This window comes from Drosophila navojoa, chromosome 2 (genome assembly GCF_054131105.1).
Source record: "Drosophila navojoa isolate 15081-1374.11 chromosome 2, UAZ_NAV_1.0, whole genome shotgun sequence".
NCBI lineage: Eukaryota > Metazoa > Arthropoda > Insecta > Diptera > Drosophilidae > Drosophila > Drosophila navojoa.
This window is the reverse complement of record NC_142890.1, coordinates 32,274,901-32,294,736: the sequence shown is the minus strand read 5'-3', so window position 1 is coordinate 32,294,736 and position 19,836 is coordinate 32,274,901. Positions and strand designations below refer to the sequence as shown.

Sequence of the window (19,836 nt, the reverse complement as noted above, 5' to 3'; positions counted from 1 at the left end):
GTGTAGTCGCTGCGTCACCTGCGCAGCTAGCAAAGCATAGGCAGATCAAAACAAGAAGACTCTAGTCGAGACTGCTCGACTAGGAGATACCCTGAACCCAACAAGCTGATATTATTATCATTCTGCACTACTTTTATGCACGCACACATACATACACCCTAACGCGCCCGCGCTCTGCTAACTGCGCAGTAAGCAGCGACTGTGCTTGGGCTGCGCTGCAGTGTGGGCAATAGTATGAGAATTTACTTGGTGAATAACTTCATTTGTAAGCATACGATCTTAATGAAATATAATAATTATATGGTCAAATTGTACATTCCAAAGCACAAGTTTCTAGTACTTGAAATACGTTTTTTACAAATTGGGGGCGAAGGGGGCGTGGTATCCAAAATCTGTTGATTAAAAAATGTTTGTATTCATCATATGTATGTATATACACAGTAAATTTAAAGTCTCCATGTCTAATAGTACTCCGATGAGGCTCAAAAAACAAAATCAATTTTTCGATTATTCTCGATAAAAAAGTTATCGGATGAGTTATCGAAAAAATAAAGCAAACTCGTACTGTGTATGGTATACATGAGTATGCACACAAAATTTCGCTCTCTAGCTTTTATATCTTCTGAGATCTCGGCATTCATACGGACAGACGGACGGACGGCCGGAAAGACGGACGGACGGACAGACGGACAGGGCTTTATCGACACAGCTCGTCGTGCTGATCAAGAATATATATACTTTATGGGGTCTGCGATGATTCCTTCTGCCTGTTACACACTTTTTCACAAAAACATTATACCCAGATTTCCCATTTTCAATGGGTTCAGGTTCATCGACGTAAAAATTGCTATGTGATTTATACATGTCGTACATTAATTGCATATATAATTAGTGTACAATTTTTTTTTACTAGATTTCTATATGGAATTACTATTCCTTATAATACAAATCACACCAATACATTTTATCGCCTACAATCGTGTATAAAAAATCTTTTAAGCAGTTAACATTCTTTCCCTTTTTATTTGATTTTGCTTTACACGTTTTGTTGTTTTTTACATTTTTTATTGTTTACGTTTTCAATTTTTAATTATAATCGATTAAAATAAAATTAGCTGGTTTTTAAATTTTTTTTCTATATACAGTTGCACTTTCCTCAAATAAAGAAATTTCATGTTTGTGTTTGTATTGCTTTGCAATTTTTAATAGCATTACATTTTTTTATATTTTTGTTCTGTACCTGTGTTAATAACATAAAAAGGGCAAATTATATTGGCTGCTATGTACAATGTAAAATCAAAAGACGATACGCGCCTCTGTTTAAAAAGGACTGTTTTACGCCTCTATAATTGATAAGAAAATAAATAGTTAGATTTTATGGGCGGGGCTCTGTGGTGGGACGTGTATGCTTGATAACGGGGAGTGGTTACGAAAATTTCTATAAAAAATATGTTTTCTATCATGTTACTTTTTTTAATAATTAATTTTCTTCACTGCGTCAGTTTTATTAACAAAATGTGTGTGATTTGCAAACAATTTCTTGGCACTAAAAAAGATAAAGAGTGAAACTTATTTTAAACTTGCTTTTCTTGTTTTTTAAATTTTTTTTTTTATTAAAGTTGTAATTTAATTTAATTGATTATTTATAATTTTATTTAAAATAAAAATCGCACTTGTGTGTATATGTGAAGGGCTGTCATCGAACTCATTTACAGGATTACTATAAGATCATATTATTTAGATGTATAGATATAGACAACTACAATAGAGCTTTAGCCGTTAGTTGATTTTCATTTATTCCATTCGTATTTTTTTTTTCTTATGAAGAGTTTGTAAGTGTTAAATTATTTAAGTATATATTTTTATTTTCATGTGCTGTGTGTTTATTCAGCTGTCGGCTTAATTTGCTTAGGGTATTGGTTGTCTATTAAATAGTAAGAGTTTTAGCCTACTTAAAGACAAAAGAATGTCATACTCATATATATATATATATATATATATAGTATGACATTCTTATGTATATATATATGTATATATATCTTACACTATTCGGAAACGGAAAAATCGGCGTCGTCCTTACCCTCCAGTGATCGATACTCATCCGAATCCTCACTAATATGGGCCGTACCCGTTGTTGATGACTCCACAGCAACAACAATACCTTTTGCAGACTTAGCATCAACTGTTGTTTTTGTTGCTGCTGCTGTTGTAGCTGTGGCTGGGGTAACATATAAATTAACTGGTTCATCGGTTAGTTGGATAGTATTTAAATCCGAAAGCTGTGTTACATGCTCTGACAGTTTTGTTTCCTTTGGATTCTCCTCACTCAGGTTTTGTTGTGTCGGGTGTTGTTGTGGTGTTAGAGAGTGTGTTAATAAATCAGCAGAGGCCAAAAGTAGATCCAACTTTAGTTTTCTTGACGCCGTTGGCTGCTCTGTTATCACAGACTGTGCTTGAGTTGCCGTCGCTATTACTGCCACTTCTGTTGATGTTGTTGCTGCTACTGTTGTAATTGCTGTTCCAGCTACTGTTGCTTCTGCAGCAGAAGTAGAAAACGCCAACAATTCATCCTCCTCGCTAACGCTAATGTAATGACAGCGCTCACTGAGCAAAGAGGCGGATTCATCTTCCTCCTCGTTTACGCTAGAGATGCTCACCGTCCGTTCTTTGAAGCTTTGATAAATGCTGCTGCCAGCAATACTCGCAGGGCCGGGTATATCGATCACATCCCGCGATGTTGACGTTATTTGCAGTCGACTAATGACGCCAACGGAAGCTGTAGCTATTGAAGAGACAGAGAAACGTAAAATTTGAATTAACTAAGTGAAGATAGATGGCTTTTAGAAAGAATTTGAATGCTGGTAGGCAAGAGTTAATATATATATATATATATATATATATTTATATATATAATGTGATAAACTACTAATGAAATGATGGTGATAAAGATATTAAATTTCAGTAGTAGTTTATCACATCCAATATTAAACAACATATTAAACAACATCTGCTCTAAGCTTTAGTTTGTTCACTACATGCTATGAAGCCACTCCTCACTCACTTACATTCCAAACGGTCGCAACGTTGCGGATATCTTGAGGATACCGGCGCCAGCTTGATGCGATAAAACTTGGAGCCCTTGCTGACTCGATATCGATTCTCATCCTACAAACATATCATACGATTAGTTTGAATTAACGTAGGCTGCACGATTAACTTACCTTTCGCGCCTGGCAGTACTCCTTATCGACAACGCGTCCAATGGCGTAATAGGGTAGCGGTATGTGATTGGGCTCTTCTTGGGTCGAAGGAACCCCGGCGGCGGCACCTGACGACAAAGGTTGAGCTACCTGCGTCGTTGGCGCCGTCAGCTGTAGAGCAGGCAAGCTACCCGCATGCACAAAGTACAGGGTTTGTGAATCCTGCACTACCATAAACTGTGCATGTCGTATGCTCCAAATAACAAACACTAGATCACCCTTAGCGCAGCCCTCGAGAGTAATGTAACGATGACTCGATGACGAAGGAACACTTGACTTCGAACGCGTCAACGTACCGCCAGCGACTGTAACACCCAACTCATAAGTGGAGCTGCAGAGAAAGAAAAGAATTAAATTGATAGTAAAAAATTAATAAACCTTAAATAATTTTCTTCACCGGCCAGAGTTCGTAATTTTATAATCAATTTATCAGTTATAAATCAATTAAACAACCATATAGGATGTCAGTACCAATCGGACAGTGAGTCAATAAATCAGTTTGACTGAAACTAAGAATCAAAATGACCTAATAAAATATTAATCAATCAGTTAGACATTCAGTAGGTTAGCTAGCCATTCGGATTGTTCATCAATGTTATATTTATCATCTAGCCAAATAAAAAGTGGTTCAGTCAACCAAAGATCTAATATCTTTGAAATGTTGATCAATCAATCAATAACTAACCTCCTCAACGCAGCTACACTGGACTCCATTTCGATGCGCCTGCTCTTCTCCAGGTTAAGCTCCTCCTCGAGACGACATTTGTCGCGATTGAGATAATCAATCTTCTCCTTCAGCCAGCTATTCCCATCCTCATTAGTAAGCATTTCGAGACGTGTCTTTAACTGGTAACACTCCTCTGTCAGCATGCGGTTCTGCTCTCGTAAGGTGTCCAGCTGCCGCTCCTTGTCCTCTAATACATCTTTCAAAATAGACACATTGGCCATCACAGATTCTGAGTTTTGAGTTCGAAGCTCTCGCCGCTGCCAAAGCGCGCGTTCCGCTTCGATAGCTTCGCTGATGGCACGCTCCCTTTGAGCAATCATATCTTGGCGCTGTTGCGCTAATAGCTGTTCAACATCTAGGCTGACCATGCTGGCACTGCTCGTCGGCCGTTCCAACTTCTCAAGGCTGCTGTCCGATGGTGAACGCTCCATCGAGGTCATCAGCTTGAATCGGCAGCGCAACGATTCTAACTCCGTTTTATGCTCATGTATCAGCTGCTCGCGTGCCTGCGCCACAGCTCTCACTTTATCTTCTTCCGCGAATAACAGTTGCTGACGCATTTGCTCCAGCTCTTCCGCCTGCTCGCTTTCTTTCTGTTTCCACTTCATGGACAACAGCTGCCACTGTTCCTGCATCTGCGCCAGCCCCGTCATCAGCTCATATTGGTATCCACGCTCTACTTCATGGCGAAGGCTACTCAAATTGGAGCGCGCCATTGCTAGACAATTTAATGCCAATTTGGACATAGCCTGCAGTGCATCTCGCAGCCGCTGTACACTGACGGCATTATCATCTGTCAGCGTGCTGGCGCTCAGCATCAGTCGAGGTTCTGTTGTTGTGCTACGGTCTATCTTTTCCACATGTAAGCTGGTTAAGGTGCTCACAGTTTGTTTGCCTACTTCAGTAGCTAGCTCCAACTGCTCAGGACGCTCATGAGCCAATTGCTCTGGTTGCATCACTTCGTGCCGCTGCACAAAGAACTGCAAAACAGGCTCCATATTCGGTAACTGGAGTTGATTGGCCAGATCGGGCAACTGCACCGATAAGAACTCAATATCGGAGCGTCCCAGCTGCGGGAGACGCGTATCAAAGCTTAGCTCCGGATGGTCATTAGCAAAAGTGGGCGGCATATCGGCCATACCCGGAAAAAGAATATTCAAAAAGTGGCCATCAAAACTCTGGTTAAAAAGTTGCCGCCTTTGCAGCTCTTCACTATGAATGCGATCGAAATCCGCCGACAGTCGCGATGCCCACACCCGGAACTCATCCGAAAAGATTTTACGACGCACTACCTCCGTGACAGCCGCAACATAAGTGCTCGGCGCTCGATGGATCTGCTCAATGATGCTAAGGTGACGCTCCGCACGGCGCAGGCAACGATGGTAGAAGAGCAAACGATTATCATACTCACTCATCGCATTTTCAATGTATACGATGCGGCGCAGACGCGTATTCAGATTGCGACCAAGCTCCTCCTTAGAGTGGGCTATTAGGCGACTATATTCACGAATCTTAATGTGATTATCGCGCATCACAAGCAGCTGAGAGCGATGAGAGAGGCACAGATCAGGCAACACCGAATTGTCGCGCAGATTGAGCGCCCGTGACTCATTCTGTTGCAGAGCAGTGGCTTGCTCCCTCTGATCTTGGACAATCTTCTTGATCTTATACTTAAACTCGTCGAGACGATATAGCCGATCACTTAATCCTTTAATCTCCTTCACATCGCTCTGATTGGCCATCATGATAATGTTCTGTACTTCGGTCTTGAGCTTCTCGTAGATTTCAACGGAGAAGGTTTCTAGTCCCTGAACGCATTCATCGCACATCTGCTGTAGGGCCGCATGATTACCCTTCGAGCTAATCCATTGCAATAGATTGAGCTGATGCTGTTGCTGCAACTTGGTGTTCGAGTCGCTTTGATTAAACTCTTCATGACCCATTTTCAACTTCTTATTGGGTGATGTACTGCTGCTGCTTTTCTCTACACTCTTCGTTCCAGGCTCTATCAAATCTGTCTCTGTCTTCAACTTCTCCACATCTCCATCATCGGTGTCGAGCAGCTCATCAAACCCATGAAAATCCGCCTGAGCATGCGACATCAACGCTGGCAGTATGGGTATCCTCGCCAGCTGTTTGAGATCTTCGTTGAAATTGCGCAAGAGCTCCAGGTAGCTTTCCCGTTGCTGCAAATGTCGGTCGAAAGCCAGGCAAAAGTTGTGGAAGCGTTCAGTGAACTCACTTGTCAAATCCTCCATATTGGCTACTACCGCGGACCACCCTTGCTGCTGCAGATGCTGCTCATGGACCAATCGCTCGCACTGTTGCTCCTCCTTGCGGCCTAGCTCGCCCATATGCTGCGCCAGCGCCGCTCGCTGCCGGACTGTTTCCAGCACTGCGGGCAATTTCTGACTCTCGTCCACCAAGCGACGCAGCTCCGCATCGGCAGCATCTGCCGCCGCACTAGCTGTGCTTCCGCTTGAACCACCGCTGGCTATCGTTGGGCCCAGACGCTCATCGCCGGTGAGGAACATAAAAATGGGATTCGTATCGGTGCCCGCGGAATAGCAGGAAACCTGTGTGGAGTGTGTCAGCATCTCGCCTCCGCTCACAAGCAGAACTATATTGGCAGCGGGTAGCTGGTGCAGACGCTGAATTGTCTCCTTTAAATTCTCGACCGAAGACAAAGCAACGGTCATATCGAAGCTAAGCATGCGACCGACGTCCACATGGTAGACGTACAACATCATGTGGCAGATGTCTGTCTATGTTAAAGCTCGAGCTGTTGTTGATGGGGTCCTTCTCATCTACCGCCTCTCTTTCTACTTTGCAACCTCCTTCAACACTGCGTCTTCTCTTTGCTTGGCAGTGCTAATGCTTATTAAATTCGTACATGCGCATGTGTGTATGTGTGTGGTGGTAGCACCTAGCGTTCAGGAGCTGAAAAACAATGGCAAAAGAATGCAGAACAATATAATTTCTAAGTATTATATATTTACAAATATTTTACATTTTTGTACATACATGTAGGTAACAGTTAACAGTCAGTGAACATTCGTACTTGATCGAGTGTTAGCGATAACATTTGCGCTAGTTTAGACATTACGGCGCTGCAGGTGGCGGGCTGCAGTTCAAACGTTAATGACTAAACAAGAGCCAACGTCGCCGTCTTTGTTGTTGTTCACGTTTTAAAGTCGCAATAAAGAACTAGTTGTATTTTTGCTATTGTGTCAGCTTACTCAATTCAATTTTGTTACATACACTTAATACATTGTTTACATTTTGTCTGGCAAACTTTGGATAATGTGTGTACGTAACAAATAACACCGATTTGGCTGTGTTGCCCAAGCGCACATAAGCAACTACTAATGTTATAAACAACATACAACATACAAAAATAAAAGAAATGTTTATCGACGTGTGAGGGAAACTAACAGAAATAACAGATGTCGTCAGCGATGCAACGACAGGGAAACACGTGTGCATGATACTTCCATTTTAATAGATGTATGTATGTACGCACACAGATACACATATGTGCCTACATGGATATACGAGGTCGATCATAAGACCGCTTAGAGGGAGAGTTGAATAAAGTTAAGACTTGCGTGTTGTATTACCTGACCCATGCTTTGCTGCTATTTTGCTATTTGCTAAGTTCTTGTTAATGTACCTACGTGAATTTAAAAATGTTTCAAAAGCCAATTTTACCTTCCTAGTAGTCTTTTCATTACTGAAAATTCGTAGAAATTACTACATAATTATGGGAAAACGCATTTTCCCTACATCGCGAAACTTGGAAATATGCTCAGATTTAGATTTTACCTTTTTTGTCATTAATGAAATCCAAGATCACCGCCTTTTGTCCATCTGATAATAGCTTATCAAGGCAATTAGGTACAAAGGCCAATCATAACATGCATGTATGCATTCTACATACATGTACATATAAGTATGTGTGTGAATTTAAAAATCATGAGAACTTGATAAACAAACATTTAGGAAGAACTATCATATTTATGCCTTGCATCTTTCTGCATTCGACTACGAGATCCCATGAACCCTTCGAGGGTGATAATGATATACTAATATTGCAATAATTATTCGCACATGCACACACACACACTTGGCTGCAGTGTGGGCATGTTTAATACCTTTTTTGTAGATGGACTTTGCTAATGAAACTTTTAGATTGTGATTATTTAATTAAAATGCATCCATTTGCAAAGCACAAGTCTCTAGTATTTGAAATACGTTCTTTACAAATATAAAGGTGTTGGATATCGGAGTGGGGGGTAAATTATAAAAAAAATCGAAATTCAATAAAATACATGTCTATATTTACAATTTGGAGTCCAGGTCCAGGTGTAGGGGACATTCTAGAGACTTGTCTCTAGCTCTTCTATCTTTTGAGATCTATGCGTTCAAGCATACGGGCAGACGGACGGAAGGACAAAGCTAAATCGAACCCGATCAAAAATTACATATGTACATTATATTAACAAAACCATTATACCCTAGTTTCCCATTTTCAATGGGTTCAGTGTATAAACAAGTAAGAAAGCGGTTGGGCCGCGCTGCAGTGTTGGCAATATTATTAGAATTTATTTGTTAAATAATTTAATTTCTAGACGTTCAATTTTAATGAAACTTTCAGACCGTAAGCATAATGCTTAAATGTATATACATATATACCGAAGCACAAGTCTTTAGTATTTAAAATACGCCTTTTATAAATATGAAGGTTAGAGGGTGGATATAGGAGTGGAGGGTAAATTTTAACAAAAATCGAAATTGTATAAAATGCATCTTAATATACATTTTAGATTTTCAGACTTAAATTTTAAAGGTATAATTTTATAACTGATTTTCGATAAAGTTTTTTTTTATCGTTAACAAAAATAAAAAATTTGAAGTCTCTAGCTTTTATATCTTCTGAGCTCGACGCATTCATACATTCGGGCAGGGCTAATGATCAAGAATATATATACTTTGTGGGGTCTGCCACGCCTCCTTCTGCCTGCTACATAAATTGCAATAAAACCAATATACCATGATTTCCCATTTTAAATATAAAAAAATGTTTGTTCTGAAACCTCAATTACCATCAGCTTATGTGCGCGATCAAACGTCGAGTGCATTACAATACCTTTTTGTACCAGTTGACAGCACTGACCAGCACCAACAGCTACATGAGAGTGAATGTGTATTTGTATTCAATATTATATTATGCATGTTGGCCAGCGTTTGTTTGTAAGCGCTTTTGTGTATTGTTTTGGCCTGCACTTTGATATTTTCCATTACGTCTATATGTGTACCGCCAAATGTGTTTCGCTTGAAAATGCAAGCATTCACACAATAGCAAAAATTACAAATGTGTTTTAGATAAATTGATTTTATTACTTGTATTTTGGATTTAACCGTCCCGCGTAAGCTACCAACTAAATAACAGAACAATCGACTTTAGAAACATAAATAAAGGTTGCCTGATATTCAAAAAGAAAATGGCAGCAGGTGTAGTTTCGCACAAGTAAAGCTAGGAATGGGTGAGAAGGCCGTGCGGAAGGGGTGGAGAAAATTAAGGTACGGGAATCGCGGGAAGGACTTTTTAAAACTTATGCACCAAAAAGGGCGTCATAAATAGCTCATTTGCTTATATTTTTTGTGCTTTGATATTTTTTAACTATTATGTTTAATTAAAAGCGATGCGTCGCACTTACTTTGTAATGTTTAATCAATCCATTTACACTATGGCCCGTCTGTGTGAGGGTATTTTTTGTTTACGTGCGCGTGTATTCGTTTATAATTTGTTTGTCCGTGTGTGTTTTGATTTCAATCTATTAAATCCAAACACAACACGAGCACGAACACGAACTCTGCAAATGATTTTATATCAGCTGTGTGTGGTATGTGCGTGTGTGTGTTTGTTTGTTCTGGCAGCAGCAGCGACAAAACAAAAGCTATTAGTGTCCAGTTTTATATTTTCCTTCTGTCCCTTTTTACTCATTCAGTGTTATTCCCACCTTATTATTTTAGTTTCCCATACGCTTTTTTATATATTTTATCGTATTACTTTTGACTTTTTCTTTACTTTATCAGTTTTTGTTGCGTATCAAAAAAATCAGAGCGGTGCAAAAACTGCTCAGAAAACTCACGCGATATGCCTAATATTTAAATACGTTGCGTTTGTTTTTGTTTTTTTTTTTTTTTTATTAAGTTGTTGGGCTTTTTGCTGTTTCCTTTTCACCTTAATCTATTTCTTTGTCTATCATAATTGCGTTGTTGTTGTTGTGAGTGGTCGCTGCTATGGATGTTGTTGTTGGCAGTTATATTTCGCGTTAAATTTTTTGCCATTTACACGTAGCACGGTTAGGTAATTTTTAGTTTTTATTAATACAATTAATTTCACGCATGCATATTGTTGAATTACTTAAATTTCTAATTAATTTAAATTGTATAAAAATGAAATAACGCACTTTCGTAGTTCCACCGTCTTCTTCTTCTGTTTTAATAATAACAGAGAATTACAGTAACAATAACATTAACATTTGGCAAGCTGTTATTTACATCGATCAAAATTCATGGTTTCCCTGGATTGTCCGTCAAAAGAACCCACATAATATGCTTAACTATAATATATAATAATAATATAACTATAAGTTGACATAAAATGTCATTATAAAGTTTCAACCACAACTGGTTACTGCTTTAACTCAAAGCAAAAGTATGAATTCAAATCGAGTCTTATGCTAAAAGACTATCGAAACTTTTTTTAAAATTTCATAATAGCCTGTTATCGATAATATCATAAATACATCGTGAGCGTAAATTCCATCTTTCATCATTCACTACTTACGTCCACCTCTAGAACTCAAGGAAAAGTATTCAGCCGTTCTGTTGGAAAATTTCTAACGTGTTTCATTTAAGGAAATTTTGGCAATAAAAAGTCATAATATAATTAGGTTTAAGTAGATATACAGCCGTGCTAATGATTTCGACATAAATTAAAGAAAACTGCGGAGAAATAAAAAGATACACAGGCGTCATCTGCGGATACAAAATAGGGCAACGGGCGGATAAACACTCAGAGGCACACTTACCAATCACACAAAACATTTCTATTTCATTTACTCATTCATACACACAGACCACATACACACTTTCGTTTACTCGACTTTTAATTTTATCACATGTAAATTATATATATATATAAATATATATATATATATATATATTTTTTTTTTTAAATCTTTTTTCGCTTTTTGTGTTTGTATTTTACCTTACGTCCTATCTTAAAAAAAACCCTAAAAATGATCAACATTCAGACTATAGAAAATGTTGCGGACTGCACACCGCTTTATTTGCCGCACAGCTTGTACCTCAAGCCTTTGGCTAAAATGCAAATATCAGTTGCATTGCCCGAAAAAATCAAAACCGGCAAATCCGTATCGAATCTTGAGATAATGGATAAACTTAGTGCAGAGCTGAAACCAGATAAATTTCTGGTACTCAGGGTAAGCGAAAATAAGGGAATATGTATAAACCTAAACTAAAATATGTGTTTTGAATTTGCCTAGGTCTCGAAGACCACGGTAAACTACATACGCTTTGAGGCAGAGCTGGACGAACGGAAACGTTTGCGTTTGGCCATTGAACGCCTAGATGGGATCGTATTGCGGTTGTCCGGCTTCGGTGATTCCTTTCGGGTGCGCTGCACCGAGGCCAAGGACGAGTTTCCCACCCGTCACGATTGGGACTCATACTTCCGAGATGCCCGAAACATGGATGAAATGAAAGCGGGCGAACGACCAGATACCATACATCTAACTCATTTGCCCATTCGGTGGTTCTGCCCACGACATGCGGAGCACGAAGAGCATGTAAAACCGAGCGAGAGCATCTTTAAGCGAATTTTTGAGAAATTCGGGCCTGTCCGTGCCGTTGATATACCTATTTGTGACGTATATAGAAAGAGCATGCCGCCGGATATAAGCGGGATGCGAACCTTTAGTTACGAGCAGGATGTGCTCTTCGAAGCGTGAGTATTTGCTTTATTTGCTTCACAGTATTTTATTAACTATATTACAGCTATGTCCAATTCGAGGAATACTCGAGCTTTGTGCGCGCCATGGATGAATTCCGAGGCATGAAACTGGTGCGGAAATTCGTCGACAAAACGCAAGCCATCAACATTAATGTTAACTTTGACAAACAGAAGCATTTAAGCGATTCGCATGTGCAGAGACGTGAACGTATGAGAAAACGCTGTATAGCAAAAGCCCAAGCCGAGGAAGAAGAGCTCGAGCGGGAGAAAAAAAAGCAAAAAGAGCTACAAGAACTTGAAAGGTTTGACCTCACTATTGCGTGTGTACTCGAGCAGAGAATGAATCGGAATATTAAATCTTATAGCGAACAGATTGAGATAGTTGGGCAAGAAAGAGAATAGATGTAGTTATATATTTTAATATATCTTCATTTTGCCTATTTTCATAAACTCATGAACGGTTGCATCGAATAACAATTGTAACGTTTACAACTTAGCTGCAATTCTTCGAAAAATGTTATATTTAGAATTTTTCTAATAGAGATTTAGCAAACGAAAAACTTTTTGGGTTCATGCATTGCCTAAGTAATTTCAATATATGATTGAGTAATCTAAACCCTAATAGATTCAAGTTGTAACTACATCTTCAATGGAGAAATTTTGATGAATGCCTAAAACAAGTCTTTTGAAAATTACGAATTGTATTAGATGTCATAAGTTTTCTTCCTTGCCTCTTGCTCCTTCGATACGTTCAATAAAGTTTAAAGTATTATTCTATCGGTTTCATTGCCTGTTCGACCTATCAAAGTTATTTTAAATAATATGTATAGTATATAGTCGGCCTCTTAGGCCTAGTTTGGCGAACTATATAGTTTTCTGCCTCTTCTAGACAAAACAGTAAACATGTGCTAAGCAAAAAACCAAACACAAAAAAACAAAACCAAAAAAATTTACAGGCAAAAGCAAGAGCAATTGAAATTATCGGAATTGGAAAAGCAGCGAGAGCGAGAAGAGAAACGCAAGGAGAAGCATCTGAAAAAGATACAAGAACGCGGCCAAGTGGAGATCTCCCAAAAGATACGCGTCGAAGAGCGTAAGCTGTTAATAGCGCAGCGAAAACTGGAAAGCATTCGAATACTGGAGCAGGTATTCGAGCGCATACAGGTGAGTTTTGAAAAAATAACAAGATTACTAATTAAAATGGATTCCCTACAGCTGAAACAAAGGGAAAAGAAGCAGCGTGGACACCACGATGAAGAGAAAGACTTACAGCGTGGTCGTTTAGTCGAAAAGTACAAATGTGCCACGGAGAAATTGGTCTGTGACCAGCGCAAGATTGTGCAAGAAATCAAGACTAATACCCCGTTAATGGGCTTGCTCAAGAGTAAGTCCAAGAAGATTGGGACGGTCGCAGCCAGCAGCGAGGAGGAAGATTCAGCTACTACAATCAAAAAGCAGAAGCTTAACGGGAACTTTATCGGTGCAAACGCAAATGCAGGAGCAGATGCCGCTCTGTCGAATTCCAATGCAGTGCTCAACCCTTTCAAGGCAGTCACAGCTGCGTTGGCCGCCGGCGTTGTGCCGGGCCCATCTGCAGCTGCTGCTTACAATGGTGCGGCTGAGGCAGCCAGCGAATGGATGAAATCTCTTTCCATGTTCGGCTTAGGCATGCCCCCCGTTTTTCCAGGCACGGCACTTTACCGTGCACCTGGACCGTCGCCATTTGCTATGTCCAGCAATTATCGTGGATTTGCCTCGCGTGGTCGTGGCCGTGGACGCGGCCGGGGCATGCGCGGCAGTCATTCCTTCTCCTATTACAATCCTAAGCAATACGATAACGATCGATACGAAGACGATGATGGGGGCGATGGCTATTATCACAAGGTGTCGCGAGGAAGGTATGGGAGCGCTGCATACACCGTTTTATATAGCTTATATTGACGTATATTCATTTCAGAAATCGTTCACGCTCCACTTCATACTCACGTAGTCGGAGTCGCTCTCGAGGTCGTCGGTAAGTGAACAGTGATATTGCTTTATTGGTATTTATATAACATTATCGTGTGTGTTTTCTAGTCTTATTTGTCGGTCCAGACGCAGTCGGAGCCGTAGTCGTAGTTGCTCGAAATATCGGAAACCCTCCTATTCCTCGCGTTCAAGGTAGGTGCTGGATTTTATTGCTTATTGAGTAAATATAATTCTGAGTCGTTTATAGACGCAGCTACAGTCGATCACATTCGCGTAGTCGTAGCAAATCACTAGTTCAGCGTAAGAATCGAAAATTAGCCTCAACGCGACGCTCACGGTCCAGCAGCTACTCCAGTTCACGCTCCGCTTCCCGCTCTTCTCGTCGCTCTAATTCACACCGAGATCGGCGCACTAGTAATCGTTTCAAGAGTCGCAGTCGTAGTAGGAGCTGCAGTAATTCTTCGAAACGGGTCGTTTTGGAAGCTGCTAAGCTAGTGGCATCTGCAGAGCACATACAGCGCACCATTGAACAGCACACAAAGGATCGCATGCGGGAGGAGGTGCGCGAGATAAAACAAACGTTTCGGCACCAGCGTAAGAGCAACCAAAGGGACGAGGACCCGGCGCCTCTTTCAACGGATTCTGGAGGAGGATCAAAGCAAAGGACATGACAAGCGAGTTAGTCGCCGTAATATTTGCAGCTTAGACTCATCATACGATTTCAGCTAACAGAGGTCACAATGAACTAACGTGTAAATAACTATCAGCGCGACATGGCCTATTTATGCTTAAAAGTATATTGTTTTAATATAGCGTCAATTGAAATTTTACAAATATTGATTGAAAATACATCTTGCGCTCGATATAATGTGGAGGTGGACACCAACAGTTAAATTTCCCTACACTAACATTGGAAGAATCAAACATACCGTTTTTGTTAGATCGGTGCTGTTGGAAAAAAGTCTAAGCTGCACCTGCAATATGCAGTCAATTGTTTTATATTATTTCTTAATTATATATCATCGTACAAGCAAAAAATGGGCTTGTCCTTGCAGTACCGAGTAAGTTTAACAAACGTGTCCTCAGAATGTGTTTGTTAGTTGGTGTTTCCAGTAGTGGTCGAACATTAGAACCTTCTGTTGTTATTGCGGGCCCTATTCCGACCACCACCGCCACCGCCGGCGCCCCCGCCTCCACTCGAGCCGCCGTTGTTACCGCGCCGTCGACGCTGTTGCCCATTGTTGCTGCTGCTCTTTTGGAACTGATCGCGATCGCGATCCCGATCATTAAAATTGTCGCCCACGCTGTTGCCATATCCATTTTGATTGGATGGTCCGGCATTGCCATTTCCATTGTCATTGCCATAGTTAGTCCAGGGGTTAGAAGCGGCCCAGGGACTGGGGCGATTCGTGTCCTCACGCACTATTTGATCCAAGGGCGAGCCGCTGCCGTAGCTCGTGGGTTCGTCAATGAATTCGGTTTTCGGCTGCTGCGCTTTGACGGTCAGCAGAGACGGCAGAAAGGGTTTTTTCAATAGTAATAGCTCTCGCACACACACCAACTGTGCATTGTGTTGGCGTGGCTCGAAGCGAGACTTTTTGAGAGGCGGCGACACTTCGCTGCGTGCCTGTGCCCCCTCAACGGTAGGAGACAGAGATCTGGAACGCTCTCGTTCACGCTCACGCATTGGAACAACGTCGCGTAGCTCCTCCAGCTTACCGGCGTCGATGTACTTGTTCAGGTATTCGGCTCCTTGACGGATGGCGCCCATTAATCGCGAATCTGGATGCACTCGGATAAATCGTCCGTACACGAAGAGACCCACTATTGTCTGGGGATCCAGTCCATTAAGCATACCACTGGCCAGTATTCCTTCAAGTGTGTTCTCGCTGATCTGCTGGTGCGTTAGGCCATTACTAGAGTCTTTCGACTCTCGTGCTGCCAGCTCGTCGTGTATGCTTAGCACGCTGGGGTCGTCTGCTCGCCGTGGTCCTGCCCATTGTACCTGGAAGTTACGTGGTATGGGTTTGCTGTAGGGCACTTTCTTCTCACGATCGCGGTCATTGGCCAATCTGCCGCCTGCATCCAAATCCAATCCCGGAATAAACCCCTTGTCGGCAGTCAAACTTTCTGTGAACTCCACCTTGTCCTCGGGCCCCATACCGGGTATTACCGCATCATCTATCAAATATTCCATAGCATAATTCACCGAACGGCAGATTAATAATGTTACTTACCATATTCGCACTCATCTAACGCAGCTAAACTAGCGGGCAGAGTATTCAAATTGTACTTGTCACGCATCAGGTCTCCGGGTCGATTACGTGTCCAGAACTTTATCGTATGGTCGTTGGACCCGGAGCACAAAATGTGTCCTAACGGGTGCCATGCAAGCGTCCACACTATGCTGTCGTGTGCCGTCTCCACACAGCCGATTTCTTTGTCCGTGCTGAAAGTGTTTTCGATTTATATTAATAATATAGAATGTTACAACAGCTATACTTATAGAATAGTTCGTCTTATGACTCATCCTTGAAATATAACTCTGTTTATATAATTTTAATTCAAATTCCTTATTTAATTTACCTTTGTATTTTTTATCAATGACAAATAAAATTCTTTATGAGCATGTAAGGAAATAGTTAGGATTTGTCGTCTATCAATAACTATAAAATTCTATAATTAACTTTGAGCTGTTTTCTGGGATTGCTGTGTCTATTTGGCTAAACTACCCTATTACTAAACGCACCCAACATTCCAAAAGAGGATGGAACCATCGGAGCCGCCTGAGCAGAATAGACCCTCGTGTATTGGATGCCATGAGACAGAGCTGGCTTCCTTCTTATGTCCACGGAATACTTGCACCTCCTCGCGAAGATTACGTATGTCGAAGAGCTTCAGCAGATGGTCACGCGAGGCTGTAACCAGCCAATTGCCATTGTCATTCCATTTGAGATCCATAACAGTCGACTTGTGCGCGTGGCTAAAGGACAGCATTAAATGTAAGATGTAATCGGGATCGCTGTAATTTTACTTACAGCGTCGCCAGCGCAATACCACTTTTGGGATCCCAAATTTTAATAGGCTGTTGGTTATCTTTGCTGCCGCTAACGATCATTGCCTTCTGGGGATGCCAGTGCACGCATTTGACATCCGCACCATGACCTGTTATTAAAAGATTAATTATTACTTAGCAAGCACTAAGGATCTGCTTTACTTACCGCGTAGCACGCGCTCTTCCTGGCAACGCATAAAGTCCCAAATGCGCAGCGTTCCATCGTCGCTGCCACTGACAAACTTGCTGTCCGTGGGACTAAAACTGCGTTTCAGTTTGAGTTTTGATTTTTTTTTTAGCAGTTAGGTATTCGGAATCGGAGAGACACAGCGAGGTTAGAAAATTGAAAATCAAACACAAATATAGATATGGGTATGTATGTGCAAATCAGTAGAAAAGCCCGTAACAGTAACAGTATGGTTCTTCGCAACAGGGATGACTGCTGTCGTTCTATTTTTCTCTCTCCCTCTCTCTTTGCCTGTCCCTCAGCAGCAGCAGCGGCAGCAGCAGCAGCTGATAAAGAAAACACTCAAACCCCCGTATTCGAATATAAAAATTGGTTGTTTTAAGCATTTATTTGTGTTGCTCTTATTGCCACGACGCGAAAATAAAATGGTGCAAAATTGTGTTTGGTTTTATTATCAGTTTTGCTTTTATTGTATTTTGGGTATACAACTTTGTCTTTTTTAATTTGAATTCTTTATTATTATTTTGAATATTTGGTGTGGAAAAAGTTCAAAAATTACTTATTTAATTGAATTGGTTGACAGTCTTCGATTCTTTTTTATGGTTAACGATAAAATCACATTAAATGTAGAGCTTAGGCTGAATTTCCTTTTCAGTTTCTAGCTGTATTGGAATTACAGGAATCACTGCGGGAACGATACTTGAATGCTTGCTAAACAGAACGTCGGCATTGCATACATTTTTGTTTAATTGACGGTTTTATTGTGTATAGTATGCATATGCAAGAGCACGTGAAAAGAGAAAGCGTAACGAAACCGAAAACAGCCAGCTTGTTGGAAAACAACTAACTGAAAACCAGGCAAAAAGAATGCTACAAGAATCCAAATTTGAAGAGATATGCATGCTAAACTGCAATTGCGTTTTAACTGTAAAGGGGCTAATATCTGTTTGCTTGCGTCAACAGTGGCTGCGAAGTGGTAAATAACAATTACAATCATTAGGCAATACCTTATTCCCCTAATCGCCTCCTTGTGGGCCTGATACATCTTAACGTTGTTCATGTTTGATTGCCAGTACTTAACATAGCCGCCATGATCACCCGTTACCATCCAGCTGTCATTGTGTGACCAAACCATCGTTCGCACTGCAATATCGTGTGCCTATGTTTATATTGATGATATATATTTGAATAACAATACATATAATATATTAACTAACAATATTAGCACACACCTGCAGTATAGTCTCAAAGTTAAATGTCAGGCCATTCCAAAGTGTAAACTCTCCAGAACTAGCGCCCGTGACTAGTCGCCTGCCCTCTGGGGTCCACGCAAGCGTGAATATGGGGCAGCGCATTTTATTTGTGGCTGTTTTAACAAAACGAGTAGTTATTGCATTTGCTGGATTGTCCAGCGAGCTGCTGGGCGGTAGCATTTGAGGCACATAAATGCTGTCCGGCTGAAGTGCCAATCGATCTCTATAATCACGCTGCCAGAGACGTGCCTACGTAACGAGAGCATTTATTGTGATATATTTTCTCTGTCTTGCCCACTCACCTCCAGCGCTTTGATTATAGACGCATTATAGTCCACCGTTTTACGCATGACACTCTTGCGGAGTCGCTTGCCATCAAAGTCATCCTGTGACATACCAAAGGGACGTTGAAATCCTCCAGGCATAAAAGGCTTAAAATGGCTATATCCCTGCTTGCCGGATCCATGATGAGGGTGATAATGTCTGTAGTGCTGACCACCCATTGATGGCGGCGGCATCGAAGTAAAATTCGTTGCCAACGCTGATGGAGCCGTCAACAGTTGTGGTGGCGGCTGTGAAACGTCCATTACTTTTCTCCTTTTATCGGAATGGCTTTAGCTAAATTTATAGTCGCTTATTACTTTCTGCTTTTATTCAAAGAAAATTTCATGAGCACGGACTTTATTGAATGGGGTGAACCAGTTCCTCAGTTCAATTTCGATTGTTGCGGGCTGCTAGGATTTATAATTTGCAATCGCGCTGAAAAAAAAAAAAAATAAAAAAATAAGTATAAGAATTAGGTACTTTACACAATATACTACTACCTTTTTTTTATTGTCATAATATTAATTGAAATTATCAGTCATTTTTCCTAATTCGTTAAATAAAATCAACGCATACCCACATACACAGACACGCATGTGAAACGTGGGCAGGCTTCTTTTTCTCTGTTGTCGCTTGTGAGTTAATACATTAGTTGATATATTACTTACTTATTGTTCCAATAATACATGACTTATAATTATTAAATTTGTTTAAGTTAAATTATTTTCGTGAATTACTGTTTTTACTGATGCGCTCTGAATAAGATTTGTCGCACGTCAGAATAATCGAACTAACTCAAATAATGTTTATTCGATTCACGATTTTTGAAAATGAAATAATGTTAATACATATTTTATCGACTAAAAAAAATATCGAAGTAGTTTACTAAGGCATAAACAACAAATTAATAAATACAATTTATGCGAACAGCAAAATACTTTATTTTATTTTAATTGAAAACGCCGAATTAATTTTTGTAACAGAAATTGAAAAGTACTTTGTATCATCTATAATTTCC

General features: G+C 40.5%; 3 protein-coding genes and 1 long non-coding RNA gene across 5 annotated transcripts; 2 read left to right on the top strand and 2 right to left on the bottom strand.

Moving 5' to 3' along the window:
- Positions 1-1,119: 1,119 nt before the first annotated feature.
- Positions 1,120-10,514, bottom strand: Atg17 (autophagy-related 17). Of its 2 annotated transcripts, none has more exons than XM_089261085.1 (5): positions 9,708-10,514; positions 3,946-6,927; positions 3,222-3,591; positions 3,066-3,165; positions 1,120-2,782 (listed from the first exon to the last, which is right to left on the bottom strand). In XM_089261085.1, the coding sequence occupies exons 2-5, from the start codon at positions 6,735-6,737 to the stop codon at positions 2,046-2,048; spliced, it is 3,999 nt and encodes a 1,332-aa protein (XP_089117211.1). In that variant the 5' UTR covers positions 6,738-6,927; positions 9,708-10,514; the 3' UTR covers positions 1,120-2,045. The 2 variants fall into 2 exon arrangements, with proteins under 2 accessions (XP_089117211.1, XP_030245669.2); XM_030389809.2 differs by having other exon boundaries at positions 2,475-2,782; positions 3,062-3,165.
- A 720-nt stretch (positions 10,515-11,234) lies between these two features.
- Xe7 (A-kinase anchor protein 17A) lies at positions 11,235-14,765 on the top strand. Its single transcript, XM_030389807.2, has 8 exons — positions 11,235-11,501; positions 11,565-12,025; positions 12,076-12,333; positions 12,988-13,195; positions 13,247-13,929; positions 13,989-14,045; positions 14,108-14,191; positions 14,247-14,765. Exons 1-8 carry the CDS (start codon positions 11,298-11,300, stop codon positions 14,668-14,670), a joined length of 2,379 nt encoding a protein of 792 aa, XP_030245667.2. The 5' UTR covers positions 11,235-11,297; the 3' UTR covers positions 14,671-14,765.
- Positions 13,725-19,604, bottom strand: Wdr33 (WD repeat domain 33). The gene is made up of 9 exons (XM_030389806.2): positions 19,487-19,604; positions 18,797-19,253; positions 18,474-18,743; positions 18,249-18,400; positions 17,221-17,318; positions 17,038-17,164; positions 16,749-16,982; positions 16,237-16,448; positions 13,725-16,180 (listed from the first exon to the last, which is right to left on the bottom strand). Exons 2-9 carry the CDS (start codon positions 19,079-19,081, stop codon positions 15,126-15,128), a joined length of 2,433 nt encoding a protein of 810 aa, XP_030245666.2. The 5' UTR covers positions 19,082-19,253; positions 19,487-19,604; the 3' UTR covers positions 13,725-15,125.
- On the top strand, positions 17,248-17,729 carry LOC149092474 (uncharacterized). The gene is made up of 2 exons (XR_016196342.1): positions 17,248-17,426; positions 17,488-17,729. It is a non-coding gene; the product is annotated as an uncharacterized LOC149092474 (long non-coding RNA).
- Positions 19,605-19,836: the final 232 nt, after the last annotated feature.

Excerpts from the sequence above, each read along its gene's own strand:
- Atg17 (XM_089261085.1), bottom strand. The coding sequence starts at position 6,737 with ATGATGTTGTACGTCTACCATGTGGACGTCGGTCGCATGCTTAGCTTC. Across the intron at positions 3,166-3,221 it reads AGTACTGCCAGGCGCGAAAG|GATGAGAATCGATATCGAGT; the intron begins GTAAGTTAATCG and ends ATATGTTTGTAG. Across the intron at positions 2,783-3,065 it reads ACGTTGCGACCGTTTGGAAT|CTACAGCTTCCGTTGGCGTC; the intron begins GTAAGTGAGTGA and ends TCTCTTCAATAG.
- Xe7 (XM_030389807.2), top strand. The coding sequence starts at position 11,298 with ATGATCAACATTCAGACTATAGAAAATGTTGCGGACTGCACACCGCTT. Across the intron at positions 12,334-12,987 it reads GAGCTACAAGAACTTGAAAG|GCAAAAGCAAGAGCAATTGA; the intron begins GTTTGACCTCAC and ends AAAAATTTACAG. Across the intron at positions 13,196-13,246 it reads AGGTATTCGAGCGCATACAG|CTGAAACAAAGGGAAAAGAA; the intron begins GTGAGTTTTGAA and ends GATTCCCTACAG.
- Wdr33 (XM_030389806.2), bottom strand. The coding sequence starts at position 19,081 with ATGGACGTTTCACAGCCGCCACCACAACTGTTGACGGCTCCATCAGCG. Across the intron at positions 17,319-18,248 it reads GAGGCGATTAGGGGAATAAG|TTTTAGTCCCACGGACAGCA; the intron begins GTATTGCCTAAT and ends ACTGAAACGCAG. Across the intron at positions 16,983-17,037 it reads GGTATTGCGCTGGCGACGCT|CCACGCGCACAAGTCGACTG; the intron begins GTAAGTAAAATT and ends GCTGTCCTTTAG.